Raw genomic sequence first — 15,551 nt, 5'->3', positions numbered from 1 at the left:
TTTATCATTACACTGTTAAAACGTGCAGGAGCCTAGTGTGTGTTTTTTTTATTTTAGGGTACCAGTACTTCCTGATAGCAATGTATCGCCCATTTCTAGGGAAAAAACCCTGCTTCCTTCAAGCATCGAGCTCTGACATGTCAGTTGCCATCTTTGCAAACACAAAACCCCCTTGGTTTTATTTTTTGTGACAAGCACGCTGTCCTATTTACATTCTAGAGTGAACAAACAAGGAACCATTCCTTCAAATGGGGGTACTCGGAAAGAATCTTCCTCTTACTTGCGTAAGAGGGAATTGGATGCGCCATCCCCTCTGGGCCTGCCGTGACGGCTGAGGAGGCAAGCCGTTTCAGCTTGCCTGTAGTGCCGCGTGGTGTGGAAGCACAAACCCAAGCGGATGAGGCTGCAGGTACCAGAGGATGAAAACTTAGGGGCAAACCCTCATCATGGTACTCGCTAAGGCAACTCTTTAAGGCCCACCATTCAAAGTCCCCTCCTCCTGACTGGAAACAGGGCCTCTTTCCTTGAGCCCCCTTTGTTCTGAGCTGCGCCAAGTACGGATTTTTCTCTTTGGCGCTCAGGAAGCGCTAGGGCTATTTCAGTTGTTCGATCAGCTCCCGCAACAATGACAGCAGTATTCTTGTGCTGCACTCAAAGCAAGGGCTTGGAGTTCCCTAGTTAGGCTGTCTCCCTTGTTTTTGAAGACGAGGTGAATGTGGATGCAGCAGTAGGTACCCTACAAGCTGTAACACTTATCAGAGACTCAGATAAAAAGAGGTTAAGAGTAGAGGCTAAACTCAGCATACTGAAGCTGAAATGATTTCTTGGGAGAAAACTACAGCTGGGCTGGAGGCCTCCGTAGCCCAGCACTGGGAAGTACGCTTGAAAAATAAAAGTGCTTTGCGCCAACAGTACTGCTGCAGACTGGAAATCGGGTGATGGGAACGGTATCTTTGCAATCGCTGTGTGAGGCAGAGCAGAGGGATGCTGATGGCAAGCAACTTGCTGCATTACCTATCTGACTATTGTCTGAAACATTTAACTTGAGCCCCAAACAAAGAGAAGGTCTTACTTGTTTAACTTTTTAAACAATTCAATAATAACTTGTATTTTTAGTAATTTAAATGTTCCTTATGGAGGTCTTCAAATGTACTGTGGGAATCTCCACCACTTAAGGACTTGAGCTGTCTGTACAGATAACTAACAAACTCATTACAGCTTTTTCTTGGTCTCAACATTTCTATGATGAGTTTTGCTACAAGTTGGGGGAAGAAGCTTCATTCAAGAAGGGCCAAGGTGTCAGCCATTACACCTAGAGGTACACACGTACCTTAACAGAGCAAACTTCCCAGAGACTTGTTTCCAAACAGAACTCGTACATCCTGGAGCCTTCCAACATTCTGTCGTGCAGCAGGATTGCGGAGCTTTCCCATCTCGGCTGCTGCTGGCCATTGGTGCTTTTGAGACCGTGGCATGTGCAAGTGCAAGCTGGATGGGCCATCTCTGCACCAGCAAGGGCTACCGGCTGACGTCAGTAACTCTGTACAGCTCTGTCAGAGGCCAACAGAATCTTAACACTTTTACACTCAATACTTTTAACTCAGGTCTGAATATGACTATGAAAAAATGTCTTTCACGGTTGACACAGTTGACTGACTGACTTACATAAACCATGTAAAAGGTTTGTTGTTTTTTTTTCTTCTAACAAGAGGTGGCAAGAGAAGGAAGTCAAAAGACAGTAACTCTACTTCTACAAAAATATTAACTTACTCTATAGAACTGGGGAAGGCAGTGTCTTGACTCATTAGCACAACAATTTGGAGCAGATTCAGAAGTTGTGGCCTGAACTATTATTTATTATAAACTGACCTGGCACTGCTGCACAACTAATTCTCTACAACTGCTGACTCAGGCACTGAAAGTCTTTTAAAAGCCAACAAAACAGTTGTATGGAGTGAAAATACACTGCTACCCATAAGAAGCAAGCAAACCATCAAAAAAACAGTACAGTTCATGGCTTTAATATAAAATCACTTTCTTTCCCCAGAAGCTGCAGCACTGTATTACAAGTATATTACAGTTAAATTAAAGGAACACCATCGTGATTGAGGACATCTTCATGTATGAGATAAAATCTTTCAAATAATTCATAGTCCATTTCTGTACATTTTAGTTTATCAAAATACATTGGAAAAAAAAAAGAATGTATTTTCTCTTCAGCAGGTGTCACTACCACCATTTCTCAAAGAAAACACAGTTTCTAGGAACACCAATGTTAGACAGCAGTTTGGATATAGATTCTATCATTGGAGGTGGACCACAGATGTACCATAAAGTATCCTTAGATACATGTTTTTCTAGATCCTTTTCAGATATTCTTCCCTCTGACAAAGAAAAAAGTACAAAATGAGAACAGAAATATTAATCATGAAGTCATTTCAAAAAGAATGACTGGTTAGAGGTATTTCAAGCACCCATTTCTTCAAAATACCAGGCCTGTTTAAGGATAATAGATAGCAAGATTTGAGGCCTCCAAAACCATGTGTTCTCCAGGGGATTTAGATCAGTACTTCTAGTTGGAATGCACAGGACATTAGTCACTGAAGAGGAACATGGCTTACAACTAAAAATCCCGCATTTGGATGAAAAAAGTAAGTAAGTATATCTAACACAAATACAACAGAAATGGAAACATGATGAAGTATCTATCTCTTACAAGCAGTCAGCTTATCCTTCATCCATCCCACCTTAAGCAAAGACTTCGCTTAATAGTTTCTGGAATAAAGTTTGCAGTGGGAAATACCAATATAAAGTTTAGAATTAACAGAGGAGGTTTACTAGAAATGAAAACAAAAACCGCAAAGGGAAATTTTTTCTCCAAGGCGTAACATGTACAGTGAAATTATTTAGGTTTAACTCACGTCTCATTTTGAATCTCTAAATGTAAGAATACTAAATTAAGCATTTAACTTCATCCTCTAGGATGTAATCAATCAAACTTAGACTTCAGATACCATCTCTGTACGTTGCCATTATATTTACCTGTAACATGTGGCTGAAGTTCTTTACAGATCTGTGAACTCTGTTGGGTAACGTGGAAACGACATGTGATCTTTCCAGGAAATGCATTCATCAAACCAAGAATATTTTTCTGTAATGTTAAACACACTTGCTTATACCACAGGCCAGTAAATCAAAGCAGATGTACACATACACTCCCACACCACCAGTGATTGTTACCGAGTACCAAGACCCTGCATTTCAGCGCTGAGAACCCGACGGGCTTCATTTCACAGCGCTGACCTGCACACGTACACAGAATTTGCGTACCTGGAATGTGAATACGCTACCAGCTCTGGTGTTAGCGCTTTTCTCCTTTTTTACATTAGGTTGCAATTTGTGAGGTTTGGACCTAAGAACCAGTTATGTCCTTTCCCAATGTCTTCCCCATATAAATTCTCACAATTTCCTCCTTCCACTTCCATATGGGTTTTCCATTTAAAAAATACCCTGCAGTATGTATTTACCATTTGCTACAAACTTTTTGAGTCTCGTCTGCTTCATCTGGTAAGATTACTAGACCCTTTACTGTCTTGTGTTCTCCAAGTAAAGCCAACTACAGTGTAATGCTAATGCTATTTTTACCAGAGCAGAAACTGTAATTTTCAGTTCCCCAAGTCACAGTTGTGATAGTTACCCCCAAAAACTCAGTGGCTTCAGTTCAAACCATAGTAAAAAAAAAATAAAATAAAAAAATCTGTCAGATGTGGTGATTAGTTCTGAAACTAAGATTTAGTTATTGTGTAGATTCTGCACTATTTGGGATTTTCACTACTGGAACGGACACTGGAAAATCTTCCTTAAAATACTCTGAAAAAAATAATTTCTATTCTGTGAATAGGTAAATTAGCTCATTTTGTTATGTTTGCTTACTAACTAGTTACTACACTGAACAGTCTGCCACGGGTTTTGAACAAAAAACCCCAGACAGATTCTACTTTGTAGACAAATCTGTTTCTGATTCCCAAAAAAGAGATGGAACGGAGAGCAGCACAGACAGCCCCTGCTGTACACGGTTCCACTACTGCCTCTCATATTGGCCTGCTTTCCCTGCTCTAGTTGTTACTCGCGACTGCTGTCTCCTTCATGTGGAACCACGTACAATTTGACAGCACTTTTGAAACGAACCATGTCCTGTTGAGTTGAAGGCCTAGGATGAAGCCAGAAAGCATGCCTAAGGTAGGACTTAACCTGCTTAAATAACCCTGCAGTCATTTACACCACCTACTTGTAACCCATCACTCTGTACTTGAGTGACACAGACAGAAAGTGGCAAGTATCATACATGTGACATCAACCACCAAAGTACTATTTTCTAGTATCCTAAGGCAAGGGACAGGCTCTCTTTAACTGACCGAAGGAGAATTTCAACAGCTCAGCAGGCTCTTCGCAGCTTAGTGAGTTAGTGTACAAAATGAAGCAGGCAGCTGAGCAATACAGAGCTAAGGGAAAAGACCCCTCCCCAGTGTCCCAGCCACAACGAGGAAATAAGGCTCACATTCAGTCCTCACGAAATCAGGAAAACCCAGCTCACTGGCATCTTGAAGTAGCAAAGTTAGTATGCTATCTTTTGTAATTCTAACACTCTATGCTTCTACCATTTTAAGTAACATTTTTCAAAAGCAGAGCAGCTACCTGTGAAATGAGATCACATCCAAAACGAGTATTAGGCCAATTACATTAGCATTGCCCTTCGTCCCTGTCAGCCTATACACAGCTCTTTCTTCCTCCAAACTGTTACCGACAACCTAGCAGTTCCTCATGGAGATTTGTACAGATGCATCCCACAACAGCATAAAGACTCTACTGAACCTATTTCCTCAATCCTCTGCGCAGAAGTAAAGAATTTTCACATACATGTTCTGGGTTTGAGGAACACGTGAAGAATGAAGGGAAGGATATGTTTTAAGCACTGCGACATTATCATTGTGTTCTCTTCTGTCCCAGAAACTCTAATGCAAAAGCTCTGCTATCATAACGCTGCCGAAGTGAAACTCAGGAAATGCTAAGCTCCTGCACTGAAAAAAATTGTGTATGCTTAGAAAAGACTGGGAGATTAGTAGCTGGCCAAATGGAAGAGTAGATCAGTTCCAGTTTATTATTCTGCTTCTAGTAACAAACAAATGACTTTTTAAAGAAAGCAGTGATCTTTGTATCTAGAAATATGGTACAAGTACAGAAGAAGAACTAGTGATGGATCCTATACACAATTGCTGGAATCATGACAGATTTTCACCTTTATCTTACAATCAAAAGCTTTCAATACTTCAAAGAAACCTAAATCACAGGGACGCTTCTTTACAGCAGCTGTGCTAATTTGACCCTAAAATGTTATCAGTGACCTTTAATGGCTGAGTGTGACAACTGATCTTTAACTGCTAAGTAAATGTTGATGAAGTACTATACAATCAATTTTACAAGTGATTATAAATCCTTCATTCATACACTAGTACCTAACAATAACTATTGCATTATCAAGAAAGCTCCCCTGTTATTTTAGAAAGTATTTCCTTTGGCTATAATCATTCTTGCTAGTCTTTAAATTCAATACAATCTATACCGAGGCTATGTGGTTACAGTATTACAGCATTTAGCATTATGCATACTATTAGTGTGTATATACACGTGTATTATAGTATATATAATCTTTAGTATACTATGATTCTCTTACAAGATTATAGTAAAATGTAGGGCAACAGTAAAATTTAGGGCTGACTTATCAGTGAAGTCAATGGGACCAGGTATGTCCAGTAACAGCCTTAGTTTGTACATGGGAGTAATTAACCAAACACACCTGGGATCTGAGGCAGGACGTGACTTTTGTCTCAGTTTGTACAGCACCTTACACAGAGGGGCTCTCTGGAATTTGGCAACAGAATGATACACACACTAATAGCTGAGACCTGTTTTTTAAAAAACTTTTTATTTACCTTAAATAAGAGTTCACTTGTATTTTTTGCACTGTAGTACAGCTTCACTGTTCCCATTTTGTATCCATTTCCTTTACCCTCTTGGTATCCATGAAGATCTGCTATATGCAGCAGTATAGAAAACAATGGGTTAATTCCAACACCCCCTGCTATCAGCACTAGTTTTACAGGGGAGTCACCAGGCTGAGGATCAAAGAAGAAATCACCTCCCACTCGCAGAGCCACTTCTGAGTCAACTGTACACTAGGATGGAAAAGAAGATACTTAATTTCAAAACTAAAAGCAAAAGTTGACATATTCTTCTTCTTGCACCACAGTCACAAGACTTGCTTGGGCTGTGATTTTTTAATTTTTATTGACCAGTGAGGGAAAACTGAAGTACTTTAAAACAAACGCACAGTTCTCAGCGATCTATCTGAAGTAATTTGTTTCAGTGTCTCTAGGGATTTAGTTCTACTTTCAAAAGTTTCACTCTCCTGATAAGGCAGGATGGTGACTCCCCGTTCCCACTCCCATAAAAGCTGAAAGAGGAATGATTCATGCAAGAGTTTTTCAACAGCAGTATGTGGTTGTGAAAACCCAAGGTTCGCATGTGAGATCACACTTTTACCCAAACCCAGTCTCATGTCAAAAAAAGCCCTGCTATGAGGTCACAGAAGGAAGTCAGAATGAGTTGCATAGATGCAGAAGGTTTTTCCATCCCCATTCCTAAAAAATAAAAAACACCCAGAAGTGAAGCAAGTATCCACAAGAATGTTTCTTGCAGAACCACTTCCGCATTTGCAACTTCAGAGCTGCAGAAGAAGAAAAGTCAGGGGAAAACCTTCTCTCTTCTTCTCCACTTGCACATAAGACATCGTTTCTTAGAGCAATTTGCCAAAGAGTGTTCTTTTGATACATGGAAAACTAAAGCTACAACAAGAAAAAAACCCAAAACATTTGAGTCAATATCTTCTTGGTAAACCAGCACTGCATCCCAATATGAAGGGTGAAACTGCAGTAGCGAGAAGTCAGGTGAGTTCTCCCACATCACTGCAACCTAACAGAACAAAGAGGAGCAGAAAACAGAGCTCACTTTAGGCCATATATAGGGTTTAAAAAACAAAATAAAGAGGATAGGGAAACCAAGGAACGTGGGAAAGGAGGAGAGAAAAAAAAGTAAAGCTACAAGAACTGTTGAAAAATTAGCAGTTAATCGCTTACAGAATAAAAACACTTCCTCCAAAACATCCTTTTGATATCAGGAAACAGTAATTGAAACTAAAGGAATTCCATTAATGACAGCTGTACAGTAAGGGAAGGTCTAAACATGTAACAATTCCACCAGGAAGGGAGGAAGGAGGCAGCCCTTGGACACAGGTACTGCACAGAAGTTCCTAACGCAGTGAGCATGACGATTAAAAAAAAAAGTTTCTTGCCTTTCTTAATTATTTCATATAGTATCATCTCTTAATTATAGTGTAAGACAATCAGCATTCATGATGTGAAATTAATTTCTCTCTCCCTTTTCAAGGTACACTGCCAGGCTTTCCCACCATGTTTTACTCTGGTTTAGAGACACATGAATCCAGAAGTGTTCCAGATTCATGTGGCAGAAGGAGGACACAGAACATGGTACCCTTTGTGGAAATCAGCATTTTTAGGGAGAAACAATCTCATTATTGCCTAATCTGCATCCTTAACCAGCTATAGCTCAAGATTGGACATAGGACACAGGAAGAATCTCTCTTGACCAGCAACGTCCCACGTATTTCAGTGCTTTAGCCACGGCAATGATAACAAGAAGTCACTAGTCAAGAAAAAAGAACAGAATTCTGGAGTAATACGGTGAAAAAGTGGTGTCCTTTAGCCTAGTTTGTAAATACAGCACAGAAGCAGCTTAGGCAGAGAAGTGAAGTAATCAATACATTACATGTACATTTTTCTAAAGAAAAGCCTGTATTTTCCTAAAGCTATAAAGTACACTGTGCTAAAATTTATGATGTGATATACAGTAATACTAAAAAATAAATATCTCTAAAAAAACCAGATACAGTGAGTAAATGAGTACTAACTATTCCCATAATATCTTTTACCCTGAGATAGCAGCTTACTTTACAAGTAACTTTTAAACAATTAAGTACCGGAGTTTTTTCACCAGATATACAATCTTGTCAAATTCTAGGTGGCTACTTTTTTCTTCTTCTCTCCTAAGGAAAAGCATGCACTTTTGTTTTTCTAGAAGAGTCCATATATACCCTGGAGGTTTCTCCACAGCAGCAGGTTTGACCTAGCTTACCCACTAACTAAAGATTTTCCTATAAATTCAACTAGAAAAGTCAGCAACAGCAAACTGATTTATGACAGCAAAAATCCTAAAAGAGTCTCCAGAGACTGGGAATTACGAAGTTAGGCCTTCATATTCCCTAAAGAGCAATACCCAAAAGCAGACAATCCTTTTAGGTGTTATGGGGTCTGCTGGCACGTACACTACAAGTTCTACAGAACATCTCAAAAAGGTTATTTTGTTTATGTTCCAGTGGAGATAACTTGATATGATGCCAGTTAAAATACTGTGGATGGTCACATGCTAACTACTAGATTAGCACCACTTTGCATATTCTCAATTCTAGTAAATTTTCATCAACCTTTACCGTAACTCTGTTGGCCATGGATCAAAACTGCAGTATTTGTAAACCTAGAAGAATCTGCCAATTTAAACTTTGCAGCCACATTTCAGAAATACAAATGCCAGGCAGAGAACAGTAAATAGGACAGACCGCAGGGGGTTGTGAAAAGAACAAAAGTTGATATGACAGCCCTGAGGAGAACGATTTGGGGGTGTTGGTTGACAAGAAGCTCAACATGACCCAGCGACGTGCACTCACAGCCCAGAAAGCCAACCATATCCTGGGCTTCATCAAAAGCAGCGTGGCCAGCAGGTCGAGGGAGGGGATTCTGCCCCCCCGCAGTACTACCTTCAGCTCTGGGGTCCCCAACACAAGAAGGACATGGACCTGTTGGAGCGAGTCCAGAGGAGGCCACGAAGATGATCTGAGGGCTGGAGCACCTCTCTATGAGGACAGGCTGAGAGAGTTGGGGTGTTCAGCCTGGAGAAGAGAAGGTTCCGGGGAGACCTTAGAGCAGCCTTCCAGTACCTAAAGGGGCCCACAAGAAAGTTGGGGAGGGACTTCTTACAAGGGCAGGTAGTGATAGGACATGGGGCAATGGCTTTAAACTGGAGAGGGTGGATTTAGATTAGACATAAGGAAGAAATTCTTCCCGGTGAGGGTGGTGAGGCAGTGGCACAGGTTGCCCAGAGAAGTTGTGGATGCCCCATCCCTGGAAGTGTTCAAGGCCAGGTTGGATGGGGCTTTGAGCAACCTGGTCTGGTGGAAGGTGTCCATGCCCATGGCAGGGGGCTTGGAATGTGATGATCTTTAAGGTCCCTTCCAACCAAATCATTCTATGATTCTATGATCACCTATGAAATACCAACATCAGCAGAAATAGGACTCTTGTGACTATAATTAAATGAGGTAAACAGATGAACAAAACACTGCAAAAGGTCAAAGTGTCAGACTTTACTTTTAATATAGCAAAAATCAAGCTTTGGGTTATCTCAATATTACAAAAATATTGCACATTTAAACTATAGAAATTCTAAAGTATTCTGTTGTTCTATCATTTCAGAAAAAATGATCTAAATATCTCCCTTTGCTCCCCCTTAATAATCTATAATTATATTTATCTGACAATGATTCCCAGTTTATGTTTGTAGAAATGGCCAGGAATGATGGCAAGTTATCAGATGCAATTTTGCAATGTGTAACACAGCCTGTTCTCAGGGGCACAAGCTACAACAGAGTTTTTTCAACATTTTTCAGTTCATTAATTCCAAAGGAGTGAGAACCCTGATACATACTAACTACAACATCACTGTAAGTCCACCAAGCACAAGTGGAGTCAAAAGATCCAAATAACCGTACTACCACATAAACATCCAATTTCAGTCCCTTACTGAACAAAAGGTTTTAAGATTTACGTTGTATTGAAAATGGTTGAACAAGTCAATGGGAGTTTTGCAGTCGATAGCAAAAAATAGTCTGAAATCACACAGACCACCTCGTCCACCTCCCAAAAGAAAAAAAGAAGCCAAATCTCACAGTTAATTTCACTTACCTCAGTGTGAATCCAGTGAGCAGGAGGATGAACCGAGCGCTTTACTGCCAGCTCTAATAATCCTTCTCGTTCCAACAGGCCAGGGCTTGAACATATTGAGAATCCCCCAACTATAGATACTCCAGGAATAAAGAAATCAACCCTAAAAATAGACGAGAAACAAAAGTTAAAAAAAAAGCCAACAACCTCAAACATGGAAAACAATAACCAAAACAAAATGGCTGCCATTGTTTCAATTATCCTTCCTTTACAAAGATATCTTCATTTCCACAACATAACTTTTCCAGAAAAAGGACTTAATCCTGAGTAATGCCATTTCCTTAGAATTATTTTCATCTACAAACATGTCATCACCTTTGTTAAACTAGCAGATTTTGAAACCCTTCTGGTTTTAGCATTAGGTGCCACATCTCACAACAGACTAGAATTCCAAGTGTTTAAATAAATTATTTGCGTATTAAAACAAAAACACAACATGGTCTGGTAAGAGTGGTTTAAATCCCACTCTTTTTGGTCCCTTTGATGGGCTTTTCAATTTTCAAACATAAGAAGATTGGGAAACTAATTGGGACTTTAGATTAAACACTTTCTTTTCTTGGGAAGATGAAATATCTGAAGTAAAACCAGTCTGTACAAAATTTCTGCTGTGAACAATCAGTTCCTAGAAGCAGAATTGCTTTACCACTGAACTGCATTGCCCTCTGGTGACAGACAGCTCTTTCCAGTTGGGAGGAAATCAAACTGGAATAAATTACTACAGTTTTTTTTAAAAGTTAAAGAAAACCACGCATAGGTTTCTATAAATTAGAAGGTAACACACGGCTAAGCTTTCGCAACACCAGCAATTAGAGAGTATGGAAGGCAAGCCATTACTACATATGAACTATAATTCATTTTCATAAAAGTATGGCTTTGATACTCCAAATAGTATCAGAAAGACTTAGAAGTTGGTTTATGATCTAACATTTAAACTCCTCTGTGTTGCATAAATCTTTAACTACTTCAGTTTTCTACAGCACATAACAAAATCCCTGTATTTCAAAAGAAAAGTAATGTTTAAAACTAATTGTGCACTTAGGAAACAACCATACTGGTAGTAATGCCAAGTACTAGAGAATCATTTGTCAATTCAAGCCTGAGTTAGGCTGGCTCAGCATTAGTTAAACGAGAACACAAGAAATACAGACTGGCTTCCACTGCAGAGGTATTTTCTTCAAACAGCAAGGCTATAATCTTCACAGAGAGCACAAATTCTTGAGGGAGGTGAGAAGCACTTTGAATAGTTCACTAGTTTTTAAAGAAAAAAAATCTTGCGTGCTTACTCCCCACAAAGCTCCACTCTTCAAAGAAAAGTATCTTCTCTCGAGAATGCACAAAGTGTGATATATACAATACTACAGTAATATAATTTTTAACTTTATGCAAATAAAATTTGATGGTGTATAAAGGTATCCAACTGCAAATTAAAGGTTAACAAATCAAAAAAAAAGTTGAGAAGGCTTATTTCGCTGTCCTCAGCTTCTGCAGCCCCACTGACCATGGGGCTCAGCTTTCCTAGCAGTAAGGATCTAAGAGATTACAAAGGACGACTCTTGGACTGCAGCATTTACTGTATCAGAGAACTACTCCCGATGCTACCAAAGCTCTTTACCACCCTCTGGTGGAAAAGAATCTTACTACTTACAATAACAACAACAAAAAATATTACAATTATGCTGTAAAGTAACAATTTACATTCAAGTCAAAATGTTCTGCCTGACATAAGGGAAACATTATTTGTGCCTGGTGGGGAAACATACATACAAACCCAAACATTGCTGTAAAACCTAAATCAAACATAGTTTTTATCCTTCTAAAGTACTAACGTAGGTGTACGTTTCTTTCTATGTTAGTATTTCTTCCCTAATTACATAATTCTGAGAGATTTCAGGGCACAGTATACTGTATCATAGTGGACTAGCTTGTATTTCTGATGGCTTGTCTCAGCTTATCCTTATGAAGGATAAGGGGATTTCTGAAGAAATGCTATGTGTGACAGCTTAGGCGAAAAGGGTAATTGTAGGGCAAAAAAGGAAAAAAACCCCAAACTATACAAACCCACAACAAGGAGAGGTGCAAAAGATGTAAAACGCAGATCTCATACAGATTTTTCATTTCCCTCCTTTTAAAGGCTACCTAAGCCAAATCTTTCAGAAACAAACAATAATTAGCAATTGCTGGAGGAAGAGATCAGAAACATTAAAACCATAAAGCTGTTTCTTCAAAGTATTTATAACATGCATATACCTCAATGCATGTTTTAGTAAATCAAAACGGGTAACAGCAACAAGTCTCTTCCTTATTACTTGAAGTCAGATAAAGACCACTATCCGCCAGCGTGCTTGCAAAACAAATTCACTTTTGCTTTTGAAAAACTTGATCATTAGAACACTTTCAAAAAAGAAAATACACATTTTAGTGACAATCTTTGGCTGCAACATCTTACTATAGCAAATTCTAACAAGTTAGCCTTTTCTAGTCAGGAAATTGTGGCCTGGTGTTTTGTACTGCTCATCAAAAAATGTAGCCATAGTTTATAACTACAAGTATAGAAAAGTTGTTGTATACCTTACAATAGCATTAGAATACTTTCAAGGAAGAAGAAAATGAAAAAGAGTAATTATAATTAAAGCTTTCAGTTTTCAGCGTGATAATTTCTAAAACATTTTTGGAGGGTAAATGCACTTTCCAAATACTGGCAAGCAAGAATTTAATATGAGTCACTGCACATGTGCAAAAACTGCAGCAAATTACCCCACAAACAAATTATTGCAATCAACATCTTGTGTTCTGGTTCTAAATTTAAAAGCCAGCATATTAACACTACATGAGTAACATATGCAGTTAATACCCTAGCAGCTATACTTTAATTCCAGCAAAAGCACTTTCAGATGGCCTTAAGCCAATACAAAGTTTAAAACATTTCAATGTCCAATGCTAAAAGCAACTACTCATAGTTTTAAACTAATTTCTAAGAGGAAAAAAAAAAAAGTGATTGAGTGGGAGTATTTTTAACAAGGAAGGAAAACAAACATGAAAATCCATTATTTCCCTGGGAAAAAAGCTGTAAGGTTGCTTAAACAAACAGCTAATTATTTCAAAGGCTTAATAATTTAAGGTTTTTTTTATTTTCAAATATCTATATTTATATATTAATCTGACCTAACAGGCTTGATTTTCAGAGTGGAAACTTCTAGGGGAAGAAAAAGTTAACAGGCAATTCTAATTGAATTATTAACCAAAACTCAGTAACCTGCAAATCAGCAGTCTTGGCTTCGCTGTAAAAACAACTAGTAAATAAAAGACAGTAAAGAGAGCTTGCAGAATAAAGTGCAGTGTACTTCAAAGTACTCTTGAAGAAACAGTGTAATATACATAAACCAGAGGAAAAAAAAAAACAAACAACCAAACTGAACATTTCAAGAATGTCCATTTTTGCCCTTTTAAAATTAGTATTAGCATATTTAAAAATGGCTATTTTAAAATTATGCCAAATATCAGCTATTTGACAGAGCACCCAATAACAAAACATTGTATTATATAAATTAATGATTTTTTCCAAGGCTCAAGGTCTTTTACTATTTTGTTATAGTGGACTTCTGCTAGTAATTTTCCCCTCAAATATCAGAAGATCTTACCACTGTCCTGCTTTGAAAGTAAAATCTTTATTTGCGATAGCCAAACGAAGTCTTTTGACTGTCTCAGATTCATTGGTGATTCCACACACTTTTGCTTGTGAAATTACCTAACAAAAGGAAAATAAGCCACGGTGTTATGCAGATATCATTTGCAGCAAAAGTACTCGAGAATCTGTGTATGAGATATCTATCATTCTGCATGTTATCCGCAGCATTTCATACCCTAAAGCATCAATATTTTTTCACTGGGGTAGAGAAACAAAAATGGATTCACTTACATAGTCACTGAATGGAGAAATAGTTTTCTACTTACAGTCCACCACATCTGTCACTTCTGTCAGGGTTATTCTAAGACTACATACAAACTTATTTCAGTTGAAGAGAACGTACAATACAGAGAAGCGATTGCTGGTTACCACTTTCCAGATTCTTTTGACATTTATACAAGGCAAACACTCCTGTATCTTCCAGCAACAAAGTAAAAATATCTCTGACATAAAGACTGACAAAGGAAACTCGTAAAAGACCAGCTGCTACTGATAAGTAGCAGGGAGATAAGTCCCTGCTAAGTCCCAGGGAGAATTCTGGATCTATATCTACTTTTATTTAAGTAATTAAATGCATTACTGAAAGATTATGCATGAATGCATAATGCGTTAATGAAAGAAAACCAACAAGCTTTGTGTTACTGCGTTTACATGCGTACCCATTTGACCACATTGACCACACACGCGATCTACATACACAGGGAAACGGCGACACAAGCATTCATTACTAGTTTTTGTTTGGCAACCAGATGGGAGGGGATGTAAGAGCCATAGTTGATACCACTTTCAAAGAGTTTAAAAAAAATTATGAAAAATAATGCTTTTCATGAAAAGCAGATTTTGCAACAGGACCATTGAGGAAGTGAGCCACACAAACTCTTCGATGCCCATCAGTACAAACATGGATTTTCATGCCCTCCCCTCCCTGCCCTTCCTCTTCAGGTATCTTTGAGTTACAATTATTAACCTTTTTCCTCTACAAAGAAAGTAATGCCCTAAGTATTTTCTACACAGGAAAATATACAGCTTTTACTCTGTTAAAAAATGCTGATGTCATTTACCACACTAGGAAATACTAATAATACCACCACAACTCTACCGTTTCTCATCTGTGTAAGATCAAATAGATCAAAAAAAATTTAAATTTTAAGCAACTATGCTCTAATTTAAAACACATGGCAGGAAATGAATTTATTCCTAAAGCAACATCTGAACACGTCCACTGTCCCATTAAACAGCAGGACATTTGCCAATTTAAAATAAAGTAGCATACATTTCTTTTCCACTTTAGCAGACAGTATTAAATGGGGAATGCAATCACTCTAAGTTAACATGAGAAATGCCAGATACATGACTTATATGGTTGTTCTGATGAAGAAACCGTAAGCGCAGGAAATGGACATTAAGTTTGGATCTTCTTCACTCCCTTCTTTACTCTTCAGTACACTCCCTTATTTGTTCTTTGGCTGATAGATCTCACAGAGCACTGGAAATTTAATTCTTTATCAGTATAAAGTTATTACAAAAATGAAATTTGACTCAGAGTGATCAAAGACATTCAACCAGTATTTTGGACCATCACAAGAGTACCCAACTGACCCAGAGCAAGGCTGCAGTGAGAGGGAGGAGAATGCAGGACTCCAGACTTTGCCACTGTTATTTCAAGAAAGTGTTAG

At 38.4% G+C, this 15,551-nt stretch overlaps 1 protein-coding gene across 3 annotated transcripts in view; it reads right to left on the bottom strand.

The window, feature by feature from the left end:
• Positions 1–2,007: 2,007 nt before the first annotated feature.
• Positions 2,008–15,551, bottom strand: part of OXNAD1 (oxidoreductase NAD-binding domain containing 1) — a 16,192-nt gene continuing 2,648 nt past the window's right edge. For 2 of the 3 annotated variants that reach the window (XR_696414.1, XM_009695109.1), the window contains 5 exons: positions 13,829–13,935; positions 10,152–10,293; positions 5,991–6,233; positions 3,043–3,151; positions 2,008–2,384 (listed from right to left, as the gene is read on the bottom strand). Coding sequence is in view for 2 of the 3 variants with exons in the window: in XM_009695109.1 (XP_009693411.1) it covers positions 2,230–2,384; positions 3,043–3,151; positions 5,991–6,233; positions 10,152–10,293; positions 13,829–13,935 (756 nt within the window). In the remaining variant the exon portion in view is untranslated. The remainder of the gene's footprint in view (positions 2,385–3,042; positions 3,152–5,990; positions 6,234–10,151; positions 10,294–13,828; positions 13,936–15,551) is intronic. The other variant, XM_009695111.1, reaches the window with a different exon arrangement.

This window comes from Cariama cristata, unplaced genomic scaffold, assembly GCF_000690535.1.
Source record: "Cariama cristata isolate BGI_N322 unplaced genomic scaffold, ASM69053v1 scaffold10942, whole genome shotgun sequence".
Classification (NCBI taxonomy): Eukaryota; Metazoa; Chordata; class Aves; order Cariamiformes; family Cariamidae; genus Cariama; species Cariama cristata.
Note: the sequence above shows the minus strand (reverse complement) of the source record. Positions and strands in the feature narration are given on the sequence as shown.